At 48.8% G+C, this 17,137-nt stretch overlaps 1 protein-coding gene across 1 annotated transcript in view; it reads right to left on the bottom strand.

The window, feature by feature from the left end:
* LOC144264756 (myosin-IIIb-like) overlaps positions 1-17,137 on the bottom strand; it is a 140,142-nt gene that overhangs the window by 18,389 nt on the left and 104,616 nt on the right. Inside the window, exons 24-26 of the mRNA XM_077816554.1 lie at positions 16,807-16,925; positions 11,553-11,749; positions 8,380-8,469 (exon numbers count right to left, since the gene is read on the bottom strand). Of these exons, the coding sequence (XP_077672680.1) occupies positions 8,380-8,469; positions 11,553-11,749; positions 16,807-16,925 (406 nt within the window). The remainder of the gene's footprint in view (positions 1-8,379; positions 8,470-11,552; positions 11,750-16,806; positions 16,926-17,137) is intronic.

Here is a 17,137-nt window from a genome sequence, read left to right as displayed (position 1 = left end):
GCCAAGGGCTCAAATTATGATCCCGTAAGTCTGGAAAGGACTAGTTTGAGGTCCCAAGCCGGGATAGCCTGTCAGACCTGTGGGTATAGCCTGTTGAGACCCTTAAGGAAATGGCTGACCATTGGATTTGCAAAGACCGAGCAGCCCTCTGTGCCTGGGTGGAAAGCAGAGATGGTGGCCAAGTGAACTCTTATTGACGAATGGACAGCTCCTGCTGCTTAAGATGGAGAAGATAGTCCAGTGTAAGTGGCACTGAGGCAAGCATCAGGGATGGGAGGTGCTGCTCCAACCAGATTGAAAATCTCTTCCACTTGGCAAGATAGATAGCTCCTGTGGAAGGTTTTCTGCTGCCAAGGAGAACTTGTTTGTCTTGATCAGAGCAGGAGAGCTCCCCTGCGTTCAGCCATGGAGCTTCCACACTGTGAGATGGAGCAACTCGAGGTTCAGATGTTGGAGGCGGCCATGCGTTATTAGTGTCCGGGAAGAGTGGCAGGGTGACCAGGGTTTCCACGGACATTTCCAGGTGTGATGTGTACCAGTGCTGGCGGGGCCAGGCTGGAGCTATCAATATCACCAAAGCTCGGTCCCCCCAAATCTTGAGTAGTGCCTTGTGAACGAGAAGGACAGGTGGAAATGCACACAGGAGACGGCCTCCCCATGGGAGGAAGAATGTGGCCGTGATGGAGCCCGGGCTGTGACTCAGGAAGGAGCAGAATCACTGACACTTCCTGTTGTGTCACATAGCGAACAGGTCTATTTGGGGAAAGCCCCACCGATGGAAAATTGATTTTACTACATCTGGGTGAAGGGATCACTAGTGGCCGTGACACAACCTGCTGAGATGGTCCGCCAGCTCATTCTGTATTCCAGCGAGGTACGATGCTTGCAGGCTTATTGAGTGCTCTACACAGAAGTCCCACAGCATAAGGGCTTCCTGGCACAGGAGAGAGGAGTGTGGACCCCCCTGTTTGTTGATATAAAACATTGTCGTGGTGTTGTCTGGCAGGACTGATACACATCTCCCTGCTAGGTGGGCTCTGAAAGTCTGGCATGCCAGGCGCGCCACTCTCAGTTCTCTGACATTGATGTGTACAGTGAGATCTGCCTGAGACCAGAAGCCTTGTGTTCTGAGATCTCCCAAATGTGTCCCCTAGCCCAAGTCTGATGCATCTGTCACTAAGGAAAGGGATGGTGAAGGGGACCCCTGGATCTACTACCTGTGGGTCGAGCCACCACAGGAGGGAGTTGAGTACCAGGTGAGGCAGGGTTATAATCCTGTCCAAACTGTCCTAGACTGGCCGACACACTGACGCTAGCCACTACTGAAGTAGTTGAAGTCTGAGTCTGGCATGCTGTACTACATAGATACAAGCTGCCAGGTGTCCTGGAGCTTCAGGCAATTCCTTGCTGTGGTAGTGGGGAACTGAGACCCCGTATGATGTCAGCCAGGGACCATAGAATCATAGAATATCAGGGTTGGAAGGGACCTCAGGAGGTCATCTAGTCCAACCCCCTGCTCAAAGCAGGACCAATCCCCAATTAAATCATCCAAAACCTGGCTTCTGGGATGTATGCCCTGGCCTGTGTCGAGTCCAGTACTGCCCCTATAAATTCTATCCTTGGGACAGTGTTGATTTCCCTTCGTTTAGAAGGAGACCCAGTTCATCGAACGTCATTCTCATGAAGCCGACCTGTGCCTCCATTTGAGACCTGGGGCAGCCCTTGATCAGCCAGTTGTCAAGGTATGGGAACACCGCCATGACTGCCATGCACTTGGTGAACACTCGAGGAGCCGCTGACAGGCCAAAAGGGAGGACTGTGAACTGATAGCGGTTGTTCACCACAAACCTGAGGTATTTTCTGTGGGGCAGACTTATTGCTCAGTGAAAGTACATGTCCTTCAAGTTGAGGGTGGCATACTAATCTCCTGGATCCAGTGAGGGGATAATGGAGGCCAAACAGACCATGCGGAACTTGAGCTTCTTCACAAACTTGTTGAACTCTTGCAGGTCTAGGATGGGCCTGAGCCCACCCTTGGCTTTCGGTATTAGGAAATATCGGGAGTAGAAACCCTTGCCCCTTTGCTTCTGAGGAACCTCTTCCACTGCCCCTAGTGAGAGGAGCAAGTGCATCTCCTGAATAAGGATCTGCTTGTGAGAGGGGTCCCTGAAGAGGGACAGGGAAGGGGGTTGGAAGGCACAGAATTGGATGGAGTATCCCCCCTCTACTGTGCAGAGTAACCCGCCCAAAGTGATACGGGACCATGGATGGTAGAAAGGGGAAAATCGGGACAAGTCAGGGTAGATCCAGTTCTTGCACTGGTGCGCTGTCCTCGACTGCGCCCTCAAAAGGCTGGTCTGGGGCCAGGAGGTGGCTTGGGCTAGCCAGAGGATGGGTGTGGTCTTCTCCTGACACTCCTATTCCTCCTCTGAGGAGCGTCCTGCCAGTTCTGTGGCTGATAGAATCATGAGGGAGGCTGCGGCCAGAAGTGCCTGAGCTCAGTGTCAGGAGTGTGCAGGCCCAAGGACCTGAGCGTGGCCCTTGAGTCCTTTAGACTGTGGAGTCTTTTTTCTGTTTTATCAGAAAATAGGGCCAAACCCTCGAAGGGGAAGTCCTGGATGGTTTGTTGGACCTCGTAGGGGAGACCAGAGACCTGCAACCAGGAACTCCTCCTCATTGCAACCCCTGTGGCCACTGTGTGGGAGGCCGCATCTGCTGGCGTCAATGCAGCCTGTATGGAAGCTCGGGAAATCAGTTTTCCTTCCTCCACCAGTGCCGAGAACTCCACATGAGAGTCCTCCGGTAGCAGCTCAGCAAACCTGGCCATTGCACCGCAGGTGTTATGCGGGTATCTGCTAATGATGGCCTGCTGGTTTGACATGCGGAGCTGCAGCCCCCTAGTAGAGTGGACCTTCCTCCCAAAAAAGTCTAGTCTTTTAGCATCCCTATTTTTAGGGGAGGGGCCCTGGTAGCTCTGGTGCTCACGCTGGTTCGCTGCATCAACCACCAGGGAATTGGGGGGTGGGTGGGTAGGTATATAGGTGCTCGTATCCCTTTGAAGGGACAAAGTATTGCCTCTTGTTTCTCTTGGCCGTAGGAGGCAGAGATGCTGGGGTCTGCCACAAGGTCTTTGTGGTCTCAATAATACTCTTTATTAATGGCAAGGCAATACGAGAGGGTCCAGAGGGGGCAAGGATGTCAACCATCGGGTCGGCGTTCTCTACCTCCTCCACCTGGATCCACAGGTTCTGGGCCACCCCTCGCAGAAGCTGTTGCAGGACCCTGTTGTCCTCCAATGCTGGGCTGTCCATGTCCCTGCCACAGGTTCGTCTGGGGAGGATGAAGAGCAAAGTCCTGGCAATGGCCCTGCTCACTTCCCTCTGCACCAAGGGGGTCACGGAACACCCGGTACTGCTGTGCCGCCAGGTCCATAGCCTGCAGTGCCGGGGCTGCCGGAACTAGGATCATTGGTGCTGATGCCGACGGTGCCAAGGTTGCTGACTCCGGCGGTGCTGAGGTCACCGATATCAGAAGAGTCGGTACTGGCGCTGCAAGTGTAGGGAGAGGTCTTGGTGGCACAGCTGCCACCAGTATCGATAGTACTTGTGGAGGGACGAAGGACACCAAAGACACCAATGCGGACCTGGACCTTGACCCTTGGATTTGTCCCTGGCTCTGATACGCCCAGAGTGTCCAGAAGGGCCACTGAGTCGAGGATTGCCACTGCGGTGGCCATGGCGCCGGATAGGGCTGGTGGTCATGGCGGGACCTGGACCTTCTACTCCTGGTCCTGTCGGAGCAGTAGGATTGTGCCTCCGAGGTCTCCGAGAAGGACCATGGAGGAGTGGTACTCTGCAGTGCCAGCGAGTGGTGCCAAGAAAGAGGGGACTGGTGCGGTTCCCCTACATGGGTGGACCGTGCCAGGGAGAGGTGCGCTGGAGATGGAGATCGGCACACCATCATCGCTCCTTGGGCTTGGAGGTGGGAGAGCGACCCCTCGCTGGCCTTTTCTTTTTCTGGGGCACCGGGGGCTGAGACCAGTGCCTGACAGCAGACTGTCTATGGGCGGAGCCGTGGCGGTACAGTGACTCCTTGGGGTCCTTCCTCGGTACCGGCTCATGCACGGTCGGTGCCGGAGCACTGTGCACCGATGAGGAGGTGCTGGGCCTGGGTTCTGCTGACCCCGGGTCGGATTGCAGTCGGAGTGCCACCACCATTAGAAGGATCTTGAGTCTTTGATCTCGGTCTTTCCAGGTCCTAGGGTGGAACCCTTTGCAAATTCTGCACTTCTTCTGGTGGCTCTCTCCGAGGCACCGCAGACAGGAAGAGTGTGGGTCGCTCTTAGGCATAAACTTTCCAAAGTCCTCACAGAGCTTGAACCCTGGGGACTGGGGCATACCCAGGAGCTGGGGAAGTGTTGTTGGGGGGGATCCCCAAAAGAAAACTTAAGAGCTACTAGAACTATCAACTATTAACTGACTAACTCACACTTGCAAAGCAAGAGCAACAGTTTGTTCCAGCTAGCCATCATCAGCGGTAAGAAGGAACCAAGGGGGTGGCGGGTCGGCAGGGCCCTATATTGGGCGCCATGAAGGCACAACTCAAGGGGGCGTCCAGGCCAACCCTATGGACGCTGCTAAGGGAAAAATCTTCCGGCTGGCATGCACGCAGCACGCACACACCCGATTGGAATTGACATGAACAAGCACTCGAAGAAGCAGCTAGGTTCTTTTTGTTGCTTGGACTCTCAGGGTATGTCTACACTGCAATTAAAACCCACGGTTGGCCCATGCCCACTGACTTGGGCTCAGGCTAAGGGTCTGTTTAATTGTGGTGTAGACATCTGGGCTCAGGCTGGGGTCAGGCTGAAGGACCTTGAGAGCTGGGAGAGTCCCAGAGGTTGGGCTGTAGCCCAAGCCCGAACATCTACACCACAATTAAACAGACCCTTAGCCTGAGCCCTGCAAACCCTAGTCCACTGGCACAGGCCAGTGACAGTGTCTAATTGCAGTGTAGACATAGAGTAACTCCTCACTTAACGTCGTCCCGGTTAATGTTTTGTTGTTACGTCGCTGATCTATTAGTGAACATGCTCATTTAAAGTTGTGCAATGCTCCCTTAGAATGTTGTTTGGCAGCCGCCTGCTTTGTCCACTGCTTGCAGGAAGAGCAGCCCGTTGGAGCGAGCTGGTGAGGGCTTGGAACCAGGGTGGACTGGCAGCCCCCATCAGCTCCCCGCTCCCTTAAGTTCCCTGTGCGGCAGCCGCCCAGCAGGCTACCAATTGCCAGGCAGTTCAGGTGTCCCTCCCCCTACTGCTATGTGCTGCTCCTGCCCTCTGCCTTGGAGCTGCTCCCGGGAGGCTCCTGCTTACTGTGCAGGAGGTGGGGGGCAAAGAGGGGTGCTACTGTCAGGGTGTCTCCCTCTCCCCACTCCTGCCCCCCTGCTCCTGTACCCCATCTCCACAGAGTGGGGGGCGGTGGGTGGGGAGGGACACGACAGGGCTCAGGATGGAGGAAGCTTGCTGGCAGCAACTGCTGTCTCAATTTGCTAATCTACTTAAAAAGGCAGTGTACTTAAAGAGTGGGGTCAGTGTACTTGAAGGGGCAATGCGCATCTCTCTCACACACACGGTGTAGGTCTCTGTCTCTCTCTCATACACACACTGCATGTCTCTGTCACACACACACATGCACCCCCCGGCACTTTGGAAAGTGGAGGGAGTGTTGTGCTCCAGTGGGATAGCGTGGGTTCATCATCACGTTCAGTTTCCGTACGGAATGTTTTCAGCCACTGCTATGTGTCTATTGTGCCTCCTCCCTCCATTCGTCCTGCCTTGTAGAGCGTGAGGCTACATTAACAACAATTTGTTAACTCTTGAGGGCTCAGCTGAGTGCTAGTTCATCATTTAGCAGCAAGGCATTCCCTGAGAAATGTCCCACCCTCTTCTACCCTCTGACTCCACCACCTCAACCAAGCTTCACAATCATCATTGCTGTGTACAGTATTAACTTGTTTCTTTAAAACTTATACTCTCTCTGTGTGTTTGTGTGTGTGTGTATAAATAAATAAATCTTTTGTATAGTGAAATTTTTTTCCCTGGAACCTAACCCTCCCCGCACCCCAATTTACATTGATTCTTATGAGGAAATTGGATTTGCTTAACATCATTTCGCTTAAAGTAGCACTTTTCAGGAACATAACTGCAAAATGTTAAGCAAGGAGTTACTGTACTTGTAGGTCCAAAAATCATTAAGCATAAGCAAAAGACCTCCATCTGTTTTGCATGAGTTAGCCCTAAAGGACATACAGAGTTTGCTTATTATAGAAGTTTCCATTGTCTTTTGAAATCTAAGACTGTAACTCACTTGTGTGTGTATGTTACCTGCTTTATTTAACCTTGTAAATAACTCATTTCTATTCTTAGGTAATACATTTTTAGTTTGTTTATTACAGAATTGGCTACAAGCATTGTCTTTGGTGAGCAACCTGCAGTGCAATTGACCTGGGGTTAGTGACTGGTCCTTTGGGACTGTGAGTAATCTGAATAGTGTTGTGATTTCTGGTGTAAGGGACCATCTGTCACAAAGACAAGCTTGCCTGGGTGGCAAGATAGACTGGAGTGCCCAATGCGACCGTCTGTGACTCCAGGATAAGGCTGCTATAGAGCTTGTGGAGTTCACTCTTGTTACTTGGTTGGTGAAATCTAATTATGGAACATACAACCAATTTAGGGTTTGTGCCCTGCTTCTTGACAGTCTGCCCTGAGCCAGGCATGCACGGTCATGAGCCAATTGAGATAGCTTGACACGGTTCTTGGCCCTACACCATTTAACATTTGTATCAATGACCTGGAACAAAATCATCACTGACAAAGTTTGCAGGTGGCACAAAAATTTGGGGAAATATAAATAATAAAAAGGGCTGGTCACCGATACTGAATAGGTTGGTAAGCTGGATGCAAGCAATGTGTGTTTCAATATGGCCAAATATAAATGTATACACTAGGAACAAAGAACATAAGCCACATCTACAAGATGGGGGACTCTCCTGGGAAGCAGTGACTCTGAAAAAGATTTGGGGATTGTGGGGGATAATCAGCTGAACAAGAGCTTCCTGTGCGATGCTATGGACAAAAGAGTTAACATGACCCTTGGATGCATTAACAGGGGAATTTCAAGCAGGAGTAGAGAGGTTTTATTACCTCTATATTTGGCATTGGTGGTATCCCTACGGAAATACTGTGTCCATTTCTCATGTCCTCATTTCAAGAAAGATATTGATAAATTAGAGAGGGTTCAAAGAAAAGCCATGAGGATGATTAAAGGATTGGAAAACATGCCTTATAGTGATAGACTCTAGGAGCTCAACCTGTTTAGTTTCTCACAGAGAAAGTTAATGGTGACTTGATCACAGTTTATAAGTACCTACATGGGGAACAGAAATTTGAAAATACAGGGCTCTTCAGCCTAACTGACAAAGGTACAAGATCAAATGGCTAGAAACTGAAGTTAGACAATTTCAGACTGGAAACAAAGGTGCACATTTTTGATAGTGAGGGTAATTAATCACTGGACCAATTTACCAGGGGTCATGGTGGATTCTCTATCACTGAAAATTTTTAAATCAAGATTGGATGTTTTTCTAAAAGATATGCTGTAGTTCAAACAGGCTTTATTTTGGGGCAGTTCGCTGGCCTGTGTTAGGAGATCAGACTAGATGATCATAGTGGTCCCTTCTGGCCTTAGAATCTATGACTACTCAGTAGCCCATTCTATCTTACAGGCTTGTGCCCCTGCATCACTACCCTGAACTTTCGCTTGCACGTACCTGTGCAAAGGACCCCTTTTCATCACTCCCCTCTGAGTACGTTCCTAGCCTACACATCCCAACCTCCTCCAGTCTGTCCCCATTCCAGGCAGCACCTCCTCCAGCCTGATCCCCCCAGTCAGGACTCAGAAACAGCATCCCCTTCCCACCCAATATGGCACTTCCTCAAGCAGTTCTCACAATCACCATCCTCCACCTCCCATACAGCTGCATGTGGGGATGGATGGAGCATCCACATCAACTGCCCAACATCTCAGCTCCCCACGCAGTGCCCATACCTAGCATCCCCTCCAGCTCATGTCCTGTGGCTACTATACATAGTTCATGAATCAATCTAATCCTCAGTAAAAGGCAGAGGCTCTCTCTTCTTTATGGAGGCCTCAGAGTCCCCATCTGTCCCTCTGGGGTGTGTCTAGGGCACCCAGGTCAGGGGTGTCTAAGCACCAGCCTCATTATCTCAGTCCACGGAGAAAGCTGACGCACTGTGCTGGCATTGCCCCATGCAGCCCAACACCAAGAGTCCTGGTAGAAGAAAAGCAGTGGATGCGTTACCTGTATGACAGGGTGTAGCCTGGCCTGCTCTGACTGATTCGAACCAGAAAGCAGCCCAGAGGCTTGTCCATCAGCAAGTTCTCAGCTTCCCTGAAAGCAGAGAGGAAAGATTTTAATCCGAGAGTCAGCAATAAACCCGCAAGCTTTCCCTGTTCAGGAGCCCCCATCCCTTTTTCACATCCTGGTAACACTCCCTCTATGGTGCAGCCAGCAGTCACTCTCATCCTGCCCCCTTCACTTCAGGCACACTGTAAGTACCATTCCCAGACCTGAGGAAGAGCTCTGTGTAGCTTGAAAGCTTGTCTCTCTCACCAACAGAAGTTGGTCCAATAAAAGATATCTCAACCACAGTGTCTCTGAGACAAGATGGCCAGGGAATAAAGTGTGGGCTTTTGGAGGAAACTGGTTACTCTCTCCTTGGACTGACAAAGGAGTCAGAGAGATAGAGCCTGAAATGGCTGGATTGTTCTGGATTGACCATAATGGACAATGTTTTAATCTTTATTTCTCTATGCTAATGAAAGGATTTCCAATGCTGTGTTCCAGTTGACTAATACATCCTTCTCTGTCTTGAAAAGACTTGGGTGTCACTGCAAGCACTTGCTTGTGCGCATTAGTCCCAGAAGAGTGTCCAAGTCGTTACCAGGACTCTGTTTCAGTTGGGTTTGCTGAACAGAGCTCACCACGTTACACAAGAGCTCAGAGCCCCGAGGCTCAGTCTAGGAGGCAGTGATGCTGCAGAGCCTAGCCTGAAGGAAGGGCGGGACTCCTTGGGGGTCTGGCACACTGAAGGGGACTGCTTAAAGGCTGGGATGTAGCACAGATCCCATGGATCTGTGACAACAGTATTGCCATATTGAACTCTACATACAGAGTTAAAATCACCTCCCTGCTCCTTCTCTACACATCCCAGGATCCCTTTTAGCCACAGCGTCACATTGAGAGTTCATGTTCAGCTATGACCTCTAAATCCTTTACAGAGTCACTGCTTCCCAGGACGCAGTCCATCATTCTGCAGGTATCGCCTGCATTCCTTGATCCTAGATGTATAACTTTGCATTTAATTATATTAAAACTAGGGTTGGTTCAATTAAAAAAATGAATTGCAATTAATCGTGTGATTAATCACGCTGTTAAACAATAATAGAATATCATTTATTTAAATATTTTTGGATGTTTTCAACATTTTCAAATATATTTATATCAATTACAACACAGAATTCAAAGTGTACAGTGCTCATTTTATATTTATTTTTTATTACTAACATTTGCACTGTAACAAACAAAATAAATAGTATTTTTAAACTTCACCTAATACAAGTACTGTAGTGCAATCTCTATCATGAAAGTTGAACTTACAAATATAGAATTATGTACAAAAAATACCCTGCATTCAAAAATAAAACAATGTAAAACTTTAGAGCCTACAAGTGCCATCAGTCCTACTTGTTCAGCCAGTCGCTCAGAAAAACAAGTTTGTTTACATTTGCAGAAGATAATGCTGTCGCTTAATTACAATGTCACCTGAAAGTGAGAACAGGTGTTCGCATGGCACTGTTGTAGCTGACCTCGCAAGATATTTACATGCCAGATGCGCTAAAGATTCATATGTCCCTTGCTGCTTCAACCACCATTCCAGAGGACATGCATCCATGCTGATGACATGTTCTGCTCGATAACGATCCAAAGCAGTGTGGACCAATGCATGTTCATTTTCATCATTTGAGTCAGATGCCACCACCAGAAGGCTGATTTTCTTTTTGGTGGTTTGGGTTCTGTAGTTTCTGCATCAGAGTGTTGCTCTTTTAAGACTTGTCAAAGCATGCTCCACAACTCATCCCTCTCAGATTTTGGAAGCCACTTCACATTCTTAAATCTTGGGTCGAGGACTGTAGCTATCTTTAAAAATTTCACATTTGTATCTTCTTTGCATTGTGTCAAATTTGCAGTGGAAGTATTCTTAAAATGAACAACCTGTGCTGGGTCATCATCTGAGACTGCTATAACATGAATACTGTGTATAACATGAATACAATAACATGACAGAATGCGGGTAAAACAGAGCAGTAGACATACAATTCTCCCTCAAGGAATTCAGTCTCAAATTTAATGAACATATTATTTTTTTAATGAGCGACATCAGCATGGAAGCATGTCCTCTGGAATGATGGCCGAAGCATGAAGGGGCATATGAATCTTCAGCGCATCTGGAACGTAACTGTCTTGCGACGCCAGCTACAACAGTGCCATGCAAATGCCTGTTCTCACTTTCAGGTGACATTGTAATTAGGAAGTGGGCAGCATTATCTCCCATAAATGAAAACAAACTTGTTTCTCTTCGCGGTTGGCTGAATGAGAAGTAGGACTGAGTGGACTTGTAGGCTCTACAGTTTTACACTGTTTTGTTTTTCAGTGCAGTTATGTAACAAAAACCCCTACATTTGAAAGAGGCACTTCCATGATAAAGAGATTGCACTACAGTACTTGTATGAAGTGAATTGAAAAATATAATTTCTTTTATTATTTTTATAGTGCAAATATTTGTAATAAAAATAATATAAAGTGAGCACTGTACATTTTGTATTCTGTGCTGTAATTGAAATAGATATATTTAAAAATGTAGAAAATCATCCAAAAATATTTAATAAATTTCAATTATTATTCTATTGTTGAACAGTGCGATTAACAGCAATTAATTTTTTCAATCACAATTAATTTTTTTGAGTTAATCGCATGAGTTAACTGCGATTAATTGACACCCCTAATTAAAACACTTTTATTCTAAATGGGCCCAGTTTACCAAGCAGTTCAAATCTACATGGTTGCCCTGTCCTCCTCAGCATTTACCATTCCATCAATCTTTGGGATAAAAATCAGATAAAGACCTTCAGCTGCTGCCACCCTGGATTGGAACTAGTGATCTAGAAGTAAAAGGCCCCGTATCTCACTCCTAGCTCCATAAACCAGCCAGTCTCCCTGACGGGTCTGGATGGGAATCAGTGCTCTTGAGCGGAAAGGCCCTGTGTCCTATTCCCAGCTCCCTGAGAAAACAGTCCATGCTATCTCCAGGGACCTCAACCCATACTCACATACACACTCTCCCTAAGGACATGCCAGCCTCTGCCTGCAGAGCTCAGCCCCCTTGGTAAACTGCATGCCCCTAGGGTCCTCACCTCCTGCTGATCATCCCATGCAGCCAGCCAGGAAAGGCCCCATCATCCTGCATAACCTTCCTGGCCTGTGTCTCTCTGAACCAGCGGAGAGTTGCTCTCCTCTTGATTTGCCTCATTTCTTCTTCTTCTCCTGTCTGCCCCTCTGTCCCCACCACAGGGCAGGGCGTGGAGCGCAAAAAATTATCAAAGGGAGTCGACTGAAAACAGGAAAGAGAGAAAAAAGGAAGGTGGGTGTGAGACTGATAGATTCCTAGGCCAGAAGGGACTACTGCGATCATCTAGTCTGAGCTCCTGTATAACACAGGCCACATACCTTTCCCAAAATAATTAATAGAGCATAACTTTTAGATAAGCATCCAATTTTGATTTTAAAAATGGTCAGTGATGATGAATCCACCACAATCCTTCGTATATTGTTCCCAGGGGTGAAAGTAACTTAAAGGACTTACCGGTACACCAGAGTCCTGAGCAGAGGGCGTGGCCTCAACGGGAAGAGGCAGGGCCTTTAAATACCAGGGCCCTTTAAATCAAGATTTAAAGGCCCAGGAGCTCCGGCTGCGGCTGGGAGCCCTGAGGCCTTTAAATCACCCCCAGAGCTACCAGCTGCAGAGGCAGCTGGGAGCCCCGGGGTGATTTAAAGGGCCTGGGGCTCCAGCCGCTGCTACCGCAGTGGAGCTCCAGACCCTTTAAATCACCGCCAGAGACCTGCCGCCGCTACCCCAGGGCTCCGGCAGCGGGGCTCGGGTGGTGCTTTAAAGGGCCCGGGGCCCCCCACAGTGGCTAGAGCCCCTGGCCCTTTAAATCACTGCCGGAGCCTTGCCGCCGCTACCCCAGGCTCCGGCAGCGGGGCTCAGGAGGTGATTTAAAGGGCCTGGGGCTCCAGCCGCTGCAGGGAGCCCTGTGCCCTTTAAATTGCCAGTCTGGGGAAGCCAGTCGGGTCTGGCATGGCGTACTGGCTCTTGCCGGTACGCCGTACCTCACTCTACCGGCTTACTTTCACCTCTGATTGTTCCAATAGTTAAGCACTCTCACTGTTAACAATTTGCACCGTAGTTCCATCTGAATTTGTCTAGCTCAGGGGTCAGCAACCTTTGGCACGCGGCCCATCAGAGTAATCCGCTGGCGGGCCGCAAGACATTTTGTTTATGTTGATCGTCCACAGGCACGGACCCCCGCAGCTCCCAGTGGCTGCGGTTCGCTGTTCCCGGCCAATGGGAGCTATGGGAAGTGGCAGCTGGGCCTGCATCGCTTCCTGCAGCTCCCATTGGCCAGGAACAGCGAACCGTAGCCACTGGGAGCTGCGGGGGGCCGTGCCTGTGGACGGTCAACGTAAACAAAATGTCTCGCGGCCCGCCAGTGGATTACTCTGATGGGCCACATGCCAAAGGTTGCTGACCCCTGGTCTAGCTTCAACTTCCAGCCATTGGATCAGTCTGCTAGACTGAAGAGCCCATTATTAAATATTTGTTCCCCGTGTAGATACTTCTAGGCTAATCAAGTCAACCCTTCACCTTCTCTGTGTTAAGTTAAGTAGGTTGACCTCCTTGAGACTATCACTATAAGACGAGTTTTCTGTTCTCATGGCTCTTCTCTGAACCCTTTATCAATCTCCTTTTTGAATGGTGAGCACCCAGAACTGGCCACAGGATCCCAGAAGCAGTAGCACCAGAGCCAAATAGAAAGGTAGATAAACCTCTCTGCTCCTACGTGAGAGTCCCCTGTTTATGCATCCAAGCGTTACATCAGCGCATTTGGCCACTGGGAGCTCATGTTCAACTGATTATCCACCACAAACCCCAAATCTTTTTCAGAGTCACTACTTGCCATTCTGTAAGTATGGTCTACATTCTTTGTTCCTAGATGTACACATTTACATTTAGCTGTATTAAAACACATATTGTTTGCTTGCATCCAGCTTACCAAGCAATCCAGAACACTTTGAATCAGTGACCTGTCGTCATAGAATCATAGAATATCAGGGTTGGAAGGGACCTCAGGAAGTCATCTAGTCCAACCCCCTGCTCAAAAGCAGGACCAATCCCCAATTAAATCATCCCAGCCAGGGCTTTCTCAAGCCTGACCTTAAAAACTTCTAAGGAAGGAGATTCCACCACCTCCCTAGGCAACGCATTCCAGTGTTTCACCACCCTCCTAGTGAAAAAGTTTTTCCTAATATCCAATCTAAACCTCCCCCACTGCAACTTGAGACCATTACTCCTTGTTCTGTCCTCTTCTACCACTGAGAATAGTCTAGAACCATCCTCTCTGGAACCACCTCTCAGGTAGTTGAAAGCAGCTATCAAATCCCCCCTCATTCTTCTCTTCTGCAGACTAAACAATCCCAGTTCCCTCAGCCTCTCCTCATAAGTCATGTATTCCAGACCCCTTATTTTTCTTGCCCTTCGCTGGACTCTCTCCAATTTATCCACACCCTTCTTGTAGTGTGGGGCCCAAAACTGGACACAGTACTCCAGATGAGGCCTCACCAATGTCGAATAAAGGGGGACGATCATGTCCCTCAATCTGCTCGCTGTGCCCCTACTTATACATCCCAAAATGCCATTGGCCTTCTTGGCAACAAGGGCACACTGCTGACTCATATCCAGCTTCTCGTCCACTGTCACCCCTAGGTCCTTTTCCGCAGAACTGCTGCCTAGCCATTAGGTCCCTAGTCTGTAGCTGTGCATTGGGTTCTTCCATCCTAAGTGCAGGACCCTGCACTTATCCTTATTGAACCTCATCAGATTTCTTTTGGCCCAATCCTCCAATTTGTCTAGGTCCCTCTGTATCCTATCCCTGCCCTCCAGCGTATCTACCACTCCTCCCAGTTTAGTATCATCCGCAAATTTGCTGAGAGTGCAATCCACACCATCCTCCAGATCATTTATGAAGATATTGAACAAAACCGGCCCCAGGACCGACCCCTGGGGCACTCCACTTGACACCGGCTGCCAACTAGACACGGAGCCATTGATCACTACTCATTGAGCCCGACAATCTAGCCAACTTTCTACCCACCTTATAATGCATTCATCCAGCCCGTACTTCTTTAACTTGCTGATAAGAATACTGTGGGAGACCGTGTCAAAAGCTTTGCTAAAGTCAAGAAACAATACATCCACTGCTTTCCCTTCATCCACAGAACCAGTAATCTCATCATAGAAGGCAATTAGATTAGTCAGGCATGACCTTCCCTTGGTGAATCCATGCTGACTGTTCCTGATCACTTTCCTCTCCTCTAAGTGCTTCAGGATTGATTCTTTGAGGACCTGCTCCATGATTTTTCCAGGGACTGAAGTGAGGCTGACTGGCCTGTAGTTCCCAGGATCCTCCTTCTTCCCTTTTTTGAAGATTGGCACTACATTAGCCTTTTTCCAGTCATCCGGGACTTCCCCGGTTCGCCACGAGTTTTCAAAGATAATGGCCAATGGCTCTGCAATCACAGCCACCAGTTCCTTTAGCACTCTCGGATGCAACTCGTCCGGCCCCATGGACTTGTGCACGTCCAGCTTTTCTAAATAGTCCCTAACCACCTCTTTCTCCACAGAGGGCTGGCCATCTATTCCCCATGTTGTGATGCCCAGCGCAGCAGTCTGGGAGCTGACCTTGTTAGTGAAGACAGAGGCAAAAAAAGCATTGAGTACATTAGCTTTTTCCACATCCTCTGTCACTAGGTTGCCTCCATCATTCATCATCCCACGCTTTCCTTGGCTTTCTTCTTGTTGCCAACATACCTGAAGAAACCTTTCTTGTTACTCTTAACATCTCTCGCTAGCTGCAGCTCCAGGTGCAATTTGGCCCTCCTGATTTCATTCCTACATGCTCGAGAAATATTTTTATACTCTTCCCTGGTCATATGTCCAACCTTCCACTTCTTGTAAGCTTCTTTTTTATGTTTAAGATCCGCTAGGATTTCACCGTTAAGCCAAGCTGGTCGCCTGCCATATTTACTATTCTTTCGACACATCGGGATGGTTTGTCCCTGTAACCTCAACAGGGATTCCTTGAAATACAGCCAGCTCTCCTGGACTCCTTTCCCCTTCATGTTAGCCCCACAGGGGATCCTACCCATCCGTTCCCTGAGGGAGTCGAAGTCTGCTTTCCTGAAGTCCAGGGTCCGTATCCTGCTGCTTTCCCTTCTTCCCTGTGTCAGGATCCTGAACTCGACCATCTCACGGTCACTGCCTCCCAGGTTCCCATCCACTTTTGCTTCCCCTACTAATTCTTCCCGGTTTGTGAGCAGCAGGTCAAGAAAAGCTCCCCCCTAGTTGGCTCCTCTAGCACTTGCACCAGGACTAGCACTCGTGCTCGCTATTTACCACTCCTCCAATTTTTGGGTCATCTCCAAACTTTATCAGTGATGATTTTATGTCGTTTTCCAGGTCACTGATAAAAGTTTTAAATAGCGGAGGGCCAAGGACTGATCCCTGCGGGACTCCACTGGAAACACACCCACTTGATGATGATTCCCTGTTTACCATTACATTTTGAGACCTATCATTTAGCCAGTTTTTAACCTATTTAATGTGTGCCATGTTAATTTTATATCCTTCTAGTTTTTTAAATCAAAATGTTGTGAAATACCAAGTCAAACACACTGCAGAAATTTACATGTATTACATCAATGTTAGTACCTTTATCAACCAAACTTGTAATCTCATCTAAGAAGATACCAGGTTAGTTTGACAGGATCTATTTTCCATAAACCCATGTTGATTTGCATTAATTACATTACCCTCCTTTAATTCTTTATTAGTCGAGTCCTGTCTCAGCTACTTCATTATCTTGTCCAGACTGACAGGCCTATGATCACTTGTGTCATCCCATTTCTGTCTTTTTACAAACTGGCACAACACTAGCTTCTTCCAGTCTCCTGGAACTTCTGCTGTGCCCCAACACTTATTGAAAATCAACAGTGGAGGCAGGAGCAAGAGGTGGGGGACACCTACAGTATGCTCCTTTGAAGATATCACAGATTACCTCACTCAAGTCTGTGCCCAAGGGGAGACCAGACAGGAACCTCATCCACCTTCCACTTCTCCCAAGACCAGGCCCTGCCCAAGGTTCTACCAGGTTTGGTTTATTTAAACTCACAATACTGGGCATGAACTCCCCTTTCTTCCTGGTTGCATGGATGAGGAGTGTGGTTCTCCCTGGATCACATGTACGGGATCCGCAGATGGGAGGGCTCCCCCAAGATCACATGTTGGGACGTCCCTGGATATCTGACCCTAGGCAAAGCCAACATTATTACCTCTGTGAGTTTGCTGCGAGGGCGTGGTACTGGTGGCTGTGTCAGAGAATCAGCTCCAGGCTGAGACCTGGGGAGGGGCTGAGGATGTCTCCTCCGTGGCACAGGGACTGGTGAGGCAACTGGTGAGAGGAGGGAATAAAAGGCATTAGGAACCCCCAGGGAATGATTCATCCTACCCAGGAATGGAGCATGTGGGCACATACCGTCACACCCAAGGGTACCATGGGGAAGGTTCTGCCTCTCCAGCAGGCACCATGGCAGCTGCAAGACAAAGCACTCCCAGGAACATTAATCCATGGAGCTTGGAACTTTCCCATCCCACCTGAGCCTT

Source organism: Eretmochelys imbricata, chromosome 5 (genome assembly GCF_965152235.1).
Source record: "Eretmochelys imbricata isolate rEreImb1 chromosome 5, rEreImb1.hap1, whole genome shotgun sequence".
Lineage (NCBI taxonomy): Eukaryota > Metazoa > Chordata > Testudines > Cheloniidae > Eretmochelys > Eretmochelys imbricata.
Note: the sequence above shows the minus strand (reverse complement) of the source record. Positions and strands in the feature narration are given on the sequence as shown.